The sequence below is a fragment of the Orbicella faveolata genome, unplaced genomic scaffold (assembly GCF_042242905.1).
Source record: "Orbicella faveolata isolate gen_17 unplaced genomic scaffold, um_ofav_v1 contig_15, whole genome shotgun sequence".
NCBI lineage: Eukaryota > Metazoa > Cnidaria > Anthozoa > Scleractinia > Merulinidae > Orbicella > Orbicella faveolata.
Genome location: NW_028301542.1, coordinates 9,872,501 through 9,886,865, shown reverse-complemented (window position 1 = coordinate 9,886,865; position 14,365 = coordinate 9,872,501). Strand labels below are relative to the sequence as shown.

The window sequence follows — 14,365 nt, the reverse complement described above, 5'->3', positions numbered from 1 at the left end:
GGAATCAAGTGTGTGTCCTTGCTGGACATAAGCTTTGACGGTTTTTCTTCTGCAAAACTGTATCAACAACAGATATCACGCCTGCTTGTTGTTATGAAAAAGATTTACAATTTTCCTGAGAAATCTGAGCTGCCATAGTTAATACTTCTGGTGAAAATTAGTTGGCTTATTTTTTCTGCGGTTTCCAGAGTGGAAATAAAAAATTTGCAGAGATCAGAGCAAGCTCACTTTGTCGTCTTGCAGCTTCACTGCTCGATTTCGCGCTCGCAGCTACGCAATGAGCGCTTGTGCTCCAACATGAGCCTGCTGACAGGCTCTGTAGAAAGGAGTTAGTGTAGTATGCTGGTATTGTTAAATGGGATGAAACAAGACCATTTCCCATGTCACAAATGTCATTTAATATTGCCATTTGCCCAAACCATTCAACAAAAGTATCATTGTACAGTAACCTACCCATGCAAATAACAATTAAAAGGTTTGTTTAATAATGTGCAGGGTCACATGATGTGACTTCTTCCTTTCAGTTCCCCATTGTTGCTAAACTCTTTTTTTTTTTTGCACAGGTTATCTCATGTCCATATTCTTGATGACTCTGTCTGCTCTGCCAAAGAATTCAGTTAATGGGACTTCCCCCATACCTTTGTCAGAAGATGTTTACTGTAAATGTGTGAACTTCCAGGCTGAACTTGTTTTGTCAACAATGGACTCGTTGTTTGTAAAATGTGAACATTTTCTGTTAATGGTTAATTAAGTACAGATTGTGTTGTAAACTGAACTTCAGCAGTGGGAATTTTCTGTTAACAGTTTTTATGAAGCCTCTATAAGCTTCTTGCCTGGCTATTCATAAGGATGCTGCCACTAGGTAGTGCTAAAAACACTGACTGAAGACCTCACAAACAACTCAAAGACCTTGAGCTTTAAGTTGTTGAATCATGTACCATACAACTGGACTTGCTCATTCGATATTTTAACAGGCACAGTGTTCTGTTTATTGAAAATATGTTACCTGTAGTTTCCAGAATGAGTATTGAAAGTCAATTTTAAGAATTAATGGGTGTTAAGTTCCAGACGTAAGTAATCGATGGTCAATGACATCAATGAGTAATTGATGAGTAATCAATTACTGTTCATCCGATTAATCATTGATTATTGGCAGTAATCAATGAGAAGTCCACAATTAATTGTTGACCAAACATTTTGTGGCCTATCCATTGCTCATTGACATCATTGATTTTTCATTGGTGCTGTTGTTTACTCCTCATTCCCTCTTTTTTCATCACAGGATTTTCCGTGTTCCTATCAACTTATAGAAACACTCGTGGAAGTTTGGGAGAGCTCAAGAAAGCACTGGGAACAGGAGGCAACAGCCAACAGCATTTCTCATTCTCGCAAACTTCCACTTATGTTTCTATAACTAAAATCATGAAGAAACTCAAGGGGCACAGACATTGGTTTCACAATTACAATTATTAGTAGATGCTGACTCCTCATCACCAATTTATATTGATACGCGACTCTTGGATCAAAACGCCCGCGAACATTTGGCAATTCACTTCTGTCAATCATGCGCTCCTTATATTTTGCTACATGTATAGGGTTGCCACTCATGTTTTCAAACATATGGGGGCCACTGTGTAGCCTGTTTGTTCAGCATGGTTGCTTGTTATTCTTCAAGTTTACATTGGTGAGTGGTCTATTTGCTCATGCTGGGGTTAAGCGTTAGCATTATAGTAAGATTTCTGCACGTGGGGAAGACATTTCATTTGGGAAGAAAATTTGGGGAATCTACAGAATAACTCCACGGTTGATTACCCAGCCCGGATGGGAAAAGCGAGGTAAATGGACGGTAGGTTAGAAAAGAATTGCACAAATCAGAAATACAGAAATATATTTATTTATGAATGAGTTTGATTGCAAGACAATGAATTTACAAGTCAAACTCACTGCCACACGAAAGTATGTACCAAATCTTATTTTTGAAACAGTTAAAAGGCATATTGCCATCTAGCCATCTCTGTATTTCATCTTTATACACTGCGGGATATTGTTAAGTGATTCTCCTTACAAAAATTATGTCGTGGGATCAGTGTCATCTACTGAATGTTTGTTTACTTATGCCAATTATGTGATTCTTTTTTCACCTGCCATCCATTTGGCTTGCTTTTCCCATTCCAGCTGGGTAATCAACCATAGATTTCCTGAACTGTCTTCACAAATGTCTTCCCCTGCATGCAGAAATCTTCCTACAATGCTCACGCTAAAACCCATGCACAAGCAAATACACCATGAGCAAATAGACCACTTGCCAACGTAAACTTGAAGAATAACAAGCAACCATGTTGAATGAACAGGCTACACAGTGACAGCCATATTTTCAAAAACAAATCAGGCATTCTTATAGCGCCATGTAAGGAGTGCATGATTGACGGAAGCAAATCGCCAAGAGGTTTGATTCGATGGTTGCGTATCAATAAAAATTGGTGGCAAAAGACATGTGAAATGATGTTTTCAGTTTGTTTATTGAGTCATGTGAAGAGATTTGAGTGTGTTGCCATCTGAAAACACATCAGAAGTATGGTTCTTTGATCAAATAATGCTGGGTAATTAGTTTCTTTTGTACATGTGTGGACATAACAAAGACAATACTGATAACAAACAAGCAAAATAAAACATATTCAGTGACTTTAAAATTACCAATTTAGTATGGTTCATGATACAAAAACTTGAAGCTCAAGGAGGTTTTCAGGGTTTTAATTCTAAAGGCTACTGCTATCACTTTTCAACAGAATTGAAGTACTAAATTGAATGTCTAAATTTATAATCAGGATGTACAAAGTTTACTTTGCAGTTAATCTTTTTTTTAGAATTTCCAGTGGGATATATTGTCCAACTAACTTATTATTATAATATATAATTATTTAACATTAAATATTATATAAAGTGTTCCATTTTTAGAGGGCTAATTCTTGGAGAGACTGTAAATGGAATTTGTTAAATCTTGGTCAGTGTTTTCTTGCCATAGATCATGAATGGCAGGAGTTTTTTCTTTGAACAATGATACATAAGGTTTGAAAGTTGAGCTAATTCCTACTGGAAAATTCAACTTTTTAACTTTTTCCAGTAAGGTTAATGTTTAGACAACAACAAAGGTAAATATTTAACATTGATACATTGTAGGTACACCTTATGGATTCTCTAACTTTTAATTTTAACTTCAAATAAATGGATGCATTGCCTCAGATTTTATTGTCTACAATATCAATGTCGTAAAGTCAACCAAACTAGTCCATCCAGCTCACCACTCATTGTACACACTGATACAGATAAGATGCCTTATTCAGGTAGTGCAATTTGACCTGACCTATCTTCTCTGCGCTCTGTTGTGGATAAGGCCGTAGTTAGTGCAATTTAAGTCATGTTAATTTCTTTGAACATTATTTTTACAGAGTTAATACACGGGCCATTAATTTGTGTCTATTTAACACTTCAAAAATTAACAGGACACAAGATATTTTGGGGGAATATTAATGGGGTATTTTGAATGGATATCCAAGGAATGGAATTAAGGAAATACTGGATTTTTAGGCCAAAAATTAAAGGTTTGGGAAACTGTCACCTTAGTGTGTCATTTTTTTTTTTTTTTTTTTTTGTCATGAACATACTGGGGGGCCTATTAGCACAATTAAAAAAGAAGAAACGTTTCAAACTGAGCAACAGCAGTGTTGATCGAAATTTATTCATATACTGATCTTAAATCCACCTCATTTCATGTTAAACAAGAGGGGGGTTATAATCAGAATTAATATTTTGCCTACAGGTAGATGCACCCATAACTGTGGGGTGGGGTTAGATGGCCTATAAGTGCTGGGGGGCAGGTGGGGCTTTTAAGCGAAAGGGCTTAAAAGCTGGAGTTTACGGTATGTGAATTGTACGGCAAATGAAATTATTATTTTCCGAAACATTGGAGAATAAATTCCCTTCTTTATTGTTCTATACATTGCAGCAAGTACGTGTCTACACAGGAAGCATTTTTTATCTTTATTAGTTGTAAAATATCATTAAACAGGAAATAATAAAAGTTAATGTTTCTAATTCCCTAGGCGATGACACTTGAACACCAAGATTACTCACTAATAAAAGGTTACTTATTAAATGTGGACTACACATAAAGCAAAAATATCTAATTTCTAATGATCAATGTACATTTTAACAGGCTTACTTTGACTTCTGGCTCACTGTAATGACACCACTCAAACTATAAAGAAGTTGAGGTACTGCTTTTGCTTTTGCTTTCCAAGAGTTGTTCGGAGGCTTTTGGCCTTCCCCTCAACCGGAAAGTGGAATATTGTCGTTTGATGCAAGTTAGGGAAACTTAATGTGGTATTTTCTTGAAATATTCTGCCTTATTTTCTATTGTTACCATAAAATTTGGCTTTAATTCAATTTTTTGAACTTTAATTTCAATTCAATCTGTTTCCAAGCAAATTGCATTGTGTGACATTTGCAGATTGCAGACTCTACAAATAGGTTAGCCTGTTTAGGTAACCCTGAACTGGCTAACTTGCATAAACCATTATTCAGGCTAAGATAGCACTTACTGGCTAACCAGAGTGCAGTCCGCAGTCTCAAAATGTTGTACATGCAGAGAGTCTTGTATCATTTATTTAAGTTCTATGCTGTGCCACAACCTGGTCAACAAATCATTTCTCCAATAATATGCACTGACTAAGCCAGATCAAACAGCCTATTAAGCCTGTTGCATTAAACTTAAGGATTCTTACAACAGTGGTCTTTTGAAATGCAATGTTGATTTGTGACAATCTTACATCTTCACTCACTTCAGAACCCAACAAGTTTAACAATGTTTAAAACCTGTCGGTGCTCCATTCACTAGAACTGCATATTTCCCTTTGCTTCATACCTCTATAGTGAATGTCACAATAGTAAATTACTTTTCAGAACTAAAAGTTTTAGTAATGATCAAAATTACAATATGATAGCTTTGTTCAATGAGTTTGATGTCTTTGGTAGTGTGGCATTAAATCTTCTGAGACAGCATCTCTCTAAGCTCTGCGTTGGTTGCTGGCATTGGGGGAGTTGCACGGTGGAATTTACAAGGGGTTAGGTTGGTGTTTTGTTTTTGCAGAGCTGATCCAGAATACAGAACACGACTTGAAGGAGTGCCTACATTCATTGGCTCTACAGTAGCAGCAACTGAAATATGACTTATTTCCAATGCATCATTTGGCAGCAGGGTGGGGCTGTGTGACTGTTTGGTTTTGCCTTGCTCTAATTCCCTCATTACCTGTTTACAATAATTGACATAAAATAAATACTACTGACCAAAGATGTGTAAATATGTGCATTCAATCAACCTTCGCAATATGCAAAACCAAACATACATAAGTGTATCTCAAGAAACTTGGTGCATGTAAATATATTGAGGCTGGCATGTAATGAATTGAGAGTATAGCCTTCATTAGCAATGTTTGTCTTCTGAATAGACTCTTTGCATGATCTGGTCACATGGTACAATATCGGCCATGCTGGGGTGCAAGTTGCATAGTGGTACTTCCAAAACAAAGCAACTCACACCAGTCCAGTTTGACTTTCCTTAGTTTGCAAATTCTGCAGTGCAACTTGCATCCCAGAATGACAGATTTTGTATTATGTAAAGGAATTGTGCAACGGGCCTATTCTGCCACTGAGTTGTACCCAGTAATGGAAAGGATTCATTGATAAATGAAAAAGATAAGACTAGTTTATTCCAGTCTGACGACTGGGAGAAGGGAAATATCTGGTGCATGAACCAAGAACACTCATCTGAATGTAGAGTCCAATACATTTGCCATTAGGGATAGGCATCATGCCACTAAGTTTGTAACTTAGAAGCTTGGAGAACTTAATGTGGCCTGACAGCTTTAGTGCTAAGAAAATCTTTTTGCATGACAGACTTGGTGCAGCACAGTGACCTTTGGAAATTAAATCAGATGTTTGAGTAAAACCTAAGTCCCAGTGCTACAATTTTAGTCGAATTGTACTTACAGAGTTCTTAGAGCTGGCTTGATATCTGTTACGTGGAGAGGATGAGAAGCAAGTTGTTGCACCTGATGAATGTCTAGGAATAATATGACAAAAACAATGTAAGAATTCAACAAAAACTTTTACGTAAATAAATCCTTTTTGTAGCATTATTAACGATAATGCATTCAGATCTGTCAGAAGTATGGAACGCTCCTTACCGTCTCCTGACTCTTCTTCGTGGTCCAGCCAGTACTCTGAACTCATCAGTTGCAGCTGTTGCTGATTCAAACACTTGGTCGTGATGATGTTTTGGTGACATCAGAGTTGAACCACTGCTTAAAGTTGGTGATGCCGTAATGCAGTGACTGCTTCCATGACACCTCTCACTTGGAGAGGGCACATAGGACATAGCATCAACAACCTTGATGTGCTCTGTTTCATTTGACAGCAATATCCGGCCATGACCAGGTTTAACTAAAAACAATGACCAGCCATTATCAGACCTACTGAGACTTACATGTACTGGTCATTTGCCCCATATTTTGATTTTCTGTTATTCTTCTATTTCACAAGTCCCAGCAAGTCTATTGTAAACATTCATTGAAGCTAGAATTAACTGTAGCAGTCATCTTGTGTAAAATCCATAGTTCAGCACTTGAATATTTTCAATGCTGTGTTTCATGGCTCAAGGTTACCATATACCTTTAGAGGTGTCTCTTGTCTGAGCCATGTAGCGAGTCTGGTTTAAACTGTAGATACCTAAACTGTTGAATCAAATTAAAGCTTATAGAGTTGGCTATCAAACTATACAAATCCTTTTGAAATAAATTGAATTGTTGAATTTTTCACAACCTCTGTAATGTGAGCATCTGAATCACCTTTTGAAAGCTACAAGCTAAAGTCAAAGCAAATTTTGTTTTAATTAAAATGAACGCTCACGTCAGTTCAAACAAAACACACTTTAAGCAATAACGAAGCACGCAATGTCTAAAAATAGAATGCAAATTATTGGAACCCAGTAAGAGTCAGACAACATAAGCATGTTCTGAGAGAATTAGGAGGAAAATGAACGCCAAATTTTCGTTTTAAAAATTGTTTTAGGAACACTTGCTTACGTGCTTGAAAAAGCATCAAATCTTCCACCAGTACGTTTTGTTTGTCTGGGTTTGTCTGAGTTTGTCTGAGTTACGCTATTATTTTAATGAGATTTGACATTTTAACTTTCTTGAGAATACTTGAGAATTTACTTGTGGGGACACTTAAAAAAATGAATTAAAGTGAGATGTTTCAAATATTGTTCAAAATGTAACTGTGCTATGAGTAGATTGTAAGTAAATAATTTTTGCACTTATTGCTTGAACTTTGCATGGAATCTGTCTTAAAAATACGGAAATAGTAATCCTACCCATTTCAGTAAGTGGTTTTAAAGGAGCCAGTGGTTTAATAGGCGTTGTGAACATCTGGGTGGAGGCTGATACAAGACGAGGATTGCTGATACCTTGAACGTTGGTCAAATCAGTCATCATCACTCTTCTGCATAAAACCACAATACCCAAAGAAATTGAATGAAATGAAGTTCACTTGCACAGAGTAACTGGTAATTTTAAACAATATTAATAACAAAACCATCTAGAATGAGTCTTTGACTCTTGGGGGATTGCTGGTGTGTCTGAATTTTATTTTTATTACAGTTCTAATTTGTTCCTTAGAAAGTCCCATCTTTTAACTTAAATGTTTTCCTGATGTAAGTTCTTTTATATCCTGCTGCTCTTAATACAAAGATCTGGGAAATTAAAAGGCTGTATAGTCACTACATGCAAAGGTGGTCTGTGATATACATGTAAACAATAATACTGATAGGACAGATTTTTATACCTTTTGACTGCAGGGGAAGCTGAAGAGGCGTTCTGATCCAGTGGCCGACGTTTGTTGTACAACCTCAGGCTCATTCTTTGGCTGTTACGGACCACAAAATTCTCCAGTTCCAGGTCATCTATAGGATAATCAACAATACCCAAGTGTTCTACAGGTACAAGCAACAAACCCCATGCCATATGCATCCATGGACAGTAAACAACTCTTTTAGTAGCCGCTCAGCTCTGTTCTAAAATTATATCGGAAATCCACAAATCTGATTGGCTCTCATTGATTTCTGTAGGCAACAATCCCACGCACTGCTCTTGAGACTGAAGATTGTTCTTAATTTCAGGCTTAAAAATACTCAAAATGGTAGGTTTTGTGGTGTTCTGCTTTAGCGTGTCTACTAGAAACAATTACAGCACTGTATATGTTGTAACTCTTCCTCATTTTCTATGAACGACAGGGTTCCAAATAAGTTTTCACATTAGGTTGTCAATACGGAATTCCAACAGGTCTGAATTCCCACTGCTCCCAACAAATCCTTATAAATTTTCTATTGATTTGTCACGTCGACAGTATCTGGAAACACCGAGGGATACTCAACTCAGCTGTGCCTCATTGACTAATCGCTCATAGAAAAGTCAGGCTCAGTCAAATTGTTAAAAGATGTATCTGCTATAAGAAGCAGATACATCCATGTTCCAAAGGGGTAAAGTTAGGTTTTGGGGTTAGGGGATAGTGTTCAAGTTTTTCTGTTGGAAACAATGGAGAAAACTAGATTTTAGTGTTTGCTATAAAAAAAAAAAAGGGTTACGTCTTGCATAAACAAGCTCCTTACAGTGTTTGTGGCAGTCAGAATGAAAAATGACAGCTGCTATAAATAACAGTATGCTGCACAAATACTATATATGTTGCAAGACTTTCTAATGCCTACCTTGTTTGCCCAAACCATTGTCGTCAAGATTATATTTCACCTTGTTTCTCATTAAATCTGCCTTCACACTTCTGGAGCGCCTGTGAGTATGAACTGGTGTTTTGGAGGATGAGGTTTTGAACTTGCTTAGACTTTGGCCCAGACCAGATACAAAGCCTAGTCAGAGATTATCAACTAGTTAACAATGAAAGTACTGAACAAAGTTAATCACATATATGTACAAAGAGGATCTTTCATCACCACACAAAGATACAAAATTTCTCAGAGTGTTGAAAAATATTTTGAAAAATATTTTTCAACACAAGAAGAGAAATATTTTGTATCTCCAAGCAGCCATGTACACCTGTAATGTTCTATTTATTATATAAACACCAATAAAATATCAGAAACCATTTCACTTTTGCTGCAAAATGCAAAATTTATTACATAACCATAGCAATGGTGATCTTTTTAAGTTTGAAGATAACATGTTAAATGTGTTAAATGCATGTCCAATGGATGTAGCACACCCAGGTTAAACTGGAGATATCTAAACCCCTACACATGTATTTCACGACCTCTAAATGTGAGCATCCGAATCATTTTTTTGGTCCCTTTTGAAAACTAAAAGTCAAAGGGAATTTGTTCCTTTGCCCTCAAATTTGGACTGTAGCCAGTTTGAAAGTCAAAATAACAAAAACATGTCTGCGAATTTTTATACCAAAATTCTTGGTATACATGTAGTTCGATAGCTCTATAAGCTTTAATTTGATAAAGGGGTTAAGGTACCTAACAGTTTTAACCAGACACGCTACATCACTTAGATGTGAGACATCTACATGTATACAGCACACGGTAACCTTAAATACAGAGCGAAAATAATTAAAACTCAGTTGAATCCGGTAGCTGTTTGTCTGTTTGCAGTATGTTAGTATATTTCTGGCTGTGGCTTGTTTCCAAGGAAATGCAGCTGTACATCTGCATTCCCAGGCTATATGCTTACTTACATGTACAAATAAATGCCCAATCATGTAAATTGGCAGTGGAAGAAAAACATTTCCTTTGCGATAGACAGTTTCTCTTTCATTTAATTGTTCCTAAGCTAAAGGCACATATGCCATAGGTGTTTTATTGCTGAAGGTAATATGCGTTTAATGTGTCTTCAGCAGAATTACTAATCACTTGTTTGCAACCAAGTGTGCGTTCCTTTCGGGTGACCTGGACCAGGATCGCAGTGATCCAAGATCACTCAGATTATAGTGCATTAAAGGAACTGATGAATCTGTGACCAGAGTGGATTCATGGGTTCCTTTGATGCACCATGATCTGAGTGATCTTGTATCACTGATCCTGATGCAGATCACCCCAAAGGACACACCCTTAGAGAGTGGCATACCTGAGAGTGAGCCAGTCCGTGTTCGTGCTCTTGATTGCCTCTTATTGCCTCTCCTCAAGTCTGCATCAAGCTCATCACCAGATGATGTTAGACCATCCACAATTTCATCTCCAATCATTTTTGCTCGCTCATAAATGTCCTCATTTACTAAGCCAATGTCATCAGCATTTTTCAGAAGGATATCAATGACAGCAGTCTGCTCTTTAAGCTGCTTTTCTGAGGCATTGTTTCCTTCCTTCTTTGTGTTGTGTATAAGGTTAGGGGTGAGAACAATGGCAAGGTTTGAGGTTCCCATTTTACTGTGCTGCGAGCATGATGCTACTTTGGCCAGAAACCTCATGGTAAACTGCAGTGTACTGAGATGTGGAATTGGTAGCAAGAGACAGAGTAGCAGCACTGCCTCAGTCTGGTCACCATGATCTTCCATACGCTGAGTCTTTATGAAGCAGTCGTGAAGCAGAACAGTCAGAAGTGGTTCTGGAAGCTGCCTGAAAAACTGTTTCACCAAACTTGCAACATCATGGGGTTGAACATTCTTGAATTCCTCTCCATTTTCTGCTTTTTGCTGCTTGAAAGTATTTTAAAAATTAAATTAAGATGTGTAGCCCACTAACATACTGTAAAATGCCAGCTACAATATATTGTACTGTTGGTCCATCCATCTGCTTCCAAAAGTATTTTGCCAGAAGTAAGTAAGGTGTAAGCCCAGGCGCTATGTACCTCAAGGCACGAGGAGGATAGTTCAAGTATAAGCTGGCCCTGGGCTTATTAGGGAGTGAACGGAGTGTAGATGTACATGTCTGTAGCAAATACTTCATGTACATGACCATCAAGAACCCTACAGCTGATCACCACTCATGACTGGTTATATTATTATAGCCATAAACTCTATTTATTATAATAATTATACATATGAAAGTTAATAATTCCTCCTTCAGGAGCACCTGCATGTTGGCAAACAAAATCGTAAACATGGTAAGTTGCACACAAATTTCTACATTACTAAAAACATTCAGATGATTGTTATAATTCCTCTTCTGTGAGGGTGAAAAGAAAAGCTAGCCTTAAAATGCAGACACCTTTCTGCATTCAGGTTCCCCTTCAATCATTGTTGTATCCTGATAGTATATAGAGTTTAAGGTTTTTCCTAACCTTGAGCAGCTTTTGTCTTTGAATAGACCCAGACTTTCTAAAGAGACCCTCTGTCTCTAGATGTTGCTGAAGGAAATTTGTACAATCCACCAAGAATCTAGGAAGGAAAGTATGATCACTTCAAAGATGGAATCACAAGCTTCTGTATGCTGATAGTATTTACATTGTACTAAGCAACATGTTTGTTGAATTTCTTCATGTATGTCTGTTTGCATTATTAACCACCATCCTGTACTTTGGTTTGTGAATGTATAGAGTTGTTTGTCAACATCGAGGCTACCCAATTTGGACAGTTTTTGTTTGTTTGTTTGTTTGTTTGTTTGCTTTTTCAGGGGATGGGGGGGAATGATAAACTTGAAGATGTGTCTCAACTATGGAAAGTGGGAGTCAGGATTGTCAACAAGGTTACAGAATCTTAGGGTACATTCCTTTAGGATGATGCAAATTAGGATAAAATAATAATGATCCAAGATCAATCAGATCATGGTGGATCAAAGGCAAGACCATGATTAATGACCATAACCCAAAACACCTATTGTGCTTGATGGGCCCTGAATATTACAAGTCCAGCTAATGCGCCTGTTGATATAATTCACTCACAAAGCAAAACGTTTGGTACATGTAAGGGTGTGAAGATCAAGACAAAAGGTTACTCAAAGCCTTTATGGCAGCCCTGTCAAAGAAACCTATGAATCACTGCTTAGAGTGGATTCATCAGTTCCTTTGATGCATCAAGATCCAAGTGATTCTGAATTATTGAACGTGTCTGGATCATCTCAAAGGAACCCACCACCTAAAACCTCTATTTTCATTGGCCCATATGTAACACTGCCTCTATTGTTTTCTAGGCCAAACGCATGTAGGAGCATTTTTGTTTTATTAAGAAGCAGAAGGTCAGTCCAGGATTTTATATTGACAGATGCTACCTACCTACCTATTTTATTTTCTAAAACAAAACAATCCTCACACCTGCATAGTAGGCTGATATTTTTTATTTTATATGTGTGGGGTTTTTTTTTCTATTTAATTTAATTTTTTGGCAGATCAAGCAGGGTAATTAGGAGCACATTTTTGCTTGCTGTGTGAAAGCTTGGTTAGTTACAATTTATACTGAAAGTTTGAAATTCCAGCCTGGTTGAACATAGTGGTGAGGAAAAATTCAGAACTGACAGAGAGATCAACTAAAACAACAATCTCGTCTAGTGGGATGATTACTACATAAGAAAATATACTACTTGAATGTAAGCCTGGGCTTGTTATAATGATAAAAGTTGTGATGTATGTGATGTATACGTGGCTTACTTTGGCACACTGCAGTAGAAATCCTCTCCAATGTTAACCGATGGCACCTTTTCCAAACAAACACCAAATACACCACTTTTGTTGTCATCCGAAGGCTGCAGTAAAAGCAAAGATTTCAAGATTTGGTTTAATTGTAAACGTTCCAATGTCGAGGTACGTAGGTCATTCAAAGAAGTACATAAGGAACACACATTAGGTATCTAAAAGAATCGTAACATTATCCTGCGAGAAGAGTCGTCTTCGATCTTCCAAAAAATTTTAAAGCTTTCCTCTTACCGATTTTTCTAGGAAGATCGGAAACGACTCTGCTTGCAAGGTAACAAACAGAATGAGGCAAAATGAAAATTCACGTACGGCCATCGAACTCGCTTACTTGAATTTTAACGCTCTTCTGCTTCGGTACTTTGATACCCATTGTCTTCAGATACCTTCTAACAACAAATCGAACGTTGTCTTTAAAATCAATGGAAGCTAGATCCTTCATTTTACATGTAAGCAATTCTGTTTTTTAGTTTGCATATGCTTCTTTGTTCAAATATCGGCAATAGCAAAATTCGAAAACTGTGCCTAACCGTTCCGGAATCTGATTGGTTGGCGAAAGATAAGCTGCCACTTACCGAAGATTTCCGAACAGTATACGAGGGTGACCACCTTGCGTGTGAGATTCATGCACGAGGATTAACGAAGATACTCCGAGTACGTCACCAGTTGACCGGATGTGTTTGCTCGGACTGCTGAAAGAGGAGAGGATTCAAGTGATGCAGCGTTTGTAATTCCAACGTGTCAAATGATAATTCCAAACTGCTTATGACGCATTTATCAGGAGATCTTTTACATTTTTTCACTCTTGTTCCAATGACAACTGATGATGGCGCTGATTTGGGCTAAATGTAACTTGATTTCATGCGTCTATATTGCCTTAAATTTCTGGAACTATTTTTAGCCAACATCAAGCAGGTAAGCTTAAACTTATGAACAAGTTGAAATTGTTTTTCCTTTTCCGTGAATTTTTAGTGGGCAAGAAAATGCTAAGTTCTTCATGTTTGTTCGATAATTGTGTTCATTCTGTAAATATTAGAAGTCATATATTCGCTATCAAAGGTCAATGGACGATATGGACTCGATGAATGATGAAGAAGATGGCGATTTTATCAATTGTGATGAGAACCAAAGTCAACCTCGTGTCCGTGTTGCTTCGTTAGAGAAATTGGTGGACTACTGTGCAGAAGAATTTAGTAAGTTACATGTAACTTTCACGTTTGTTTTTCTTTTTTGTTTTGTTTTTTCTCACTGCCATTGTTGGGAGATTTGTTTGTTTTTCACAATTCGTTAGGCAATCGATCACGGCATGTGTGTTCGGAGCTTTTGTTTTTCGTGAACTTTTATGAAAGCGGGACCAGTCGATGTTGTCCGTCGTTCTGTCTTTTCTGTCCGTTGACAATGAACGAGACCAGGAAGGCAAACCGGAAAAAAAATTTAGAAGTGAAGAATATTACAAAAGCTGAACGAAAAAGTTTTAAAGTACTTCACTAAATGTAACAACACACAGGTATCCCATTAATCAATGTTTATATAATAAGTTAAATTATTGAAAATTGCATTTTGATTGGTTTTCACCTATGATCTATCAGATGACAGACGCATAGATGACGTCATTATAACAAACATTTTCCTTCTGTTTTTAAAATGGCGGAAAGTTTTCAGAATGTAGATAATAT

The 14,365-nt window shown here is 37.1% G+C and overlaps 3 protein-coding genes across 5 annotated transcripts in view; 2 read left to right on the top strand and 1 right to left on the bottom strand.

The window, feature by feature from the left end:
- Nucleotides 1-3,615, top strand: part of LOC110051294 (cyclin-dependent kinase 5 homolog) — a 71,501-nt gene extending 67,886 nt beyond the window's left edge. For both annotated transcript variants that reach the window (XR_016206818.1, XM_020757329.2), the window contains one exon: nt 564-3,615. The gene's annotated coding sequence lies outside the window, so the exon portion shown is untranslated. The remainder of the gene's footprint in view (nt 1-563) is intronic.
- Nucleotides 3,616-4,015: 400 nt separating this feature from the next.
- On the bottom strand, nt 4,016-13,237 carry LOC110051291 (uncharacterized). Its single transcript, XM_020757324.2, has 10 exons — nt 13,021-13,237; nt 12,648-12,742; nt 11,346-11,442; nt 10,194-10,758; nt 8,819-8,974; nt 7,900-8,017; nt 7,430-7,557; nt 6,243-6,498; nt 6,046-6,118; nt 4,016-5,305 (listed from the first exon to the last, which is right to left on the bottom strand). The coding sequence occupies exons 1-10, from the start codon at nt 13,129-13,131 to the stop codon at nt 5,039-5,041; spliced, it is 1,866 nt and encodes a 621-aa protein (XP_020612983.2). The 5' UTR covers nt 13,132-13,237; the 3' UTR covers nt 4,016-5,038.
- A 106-nt stretch (nt 13,238-13,343) lies between these two features.
- The window catches only part of LOC110051314 (ras guanyl-releasing protein 3-like), a 30,368-nt gene continuing 29,346 nt past the window's right edge, over nt 13,344-14,365 (top strand). The window contains exons 1-2 of one of the 2 annotated variants that reach the window (XM_089288364.1): nt 13,344-13,604; nt 13,749-13,882. In XM_089288364.1, coding sequence (XP_089144490.1) covers nt 13,753-13,882 — 130 coding nt within the window. In that variant the 5' untranslated portion in view covers nt 13,344-13,604; nt 13,749-13,752. Of the gene's footprint in view, nt 13,605-13,725; nt 13,883-14,365 lie in introns of both variants that reach the window. The other variant, XM_089288363.1, reaches the window with a different exon arrangement.

Coding starts and splice junctions, on each gene's coding strand:
- LOC110051291 (XM_020757324.2), bottom strand. CDS start 13,131: ATGAAGGATCTAGCTTCCATTGATTTTAAAGACAACGTTCGATTTGTT. Junction 7,558..7,899: donor GCTTCCCCTGCAGTCAAAAG/GTATAAAAATCT, acceptor GGTTTTATGCAG/AAGAGTGATGATGACTGATT. Junction 6,119..6,242: donor CGAAGAAGAGTCAGGAGACG/GTAAGGAGCGTT, acceptor TATTATTCCTAG/ACATTCATCAGGTGCAACAA.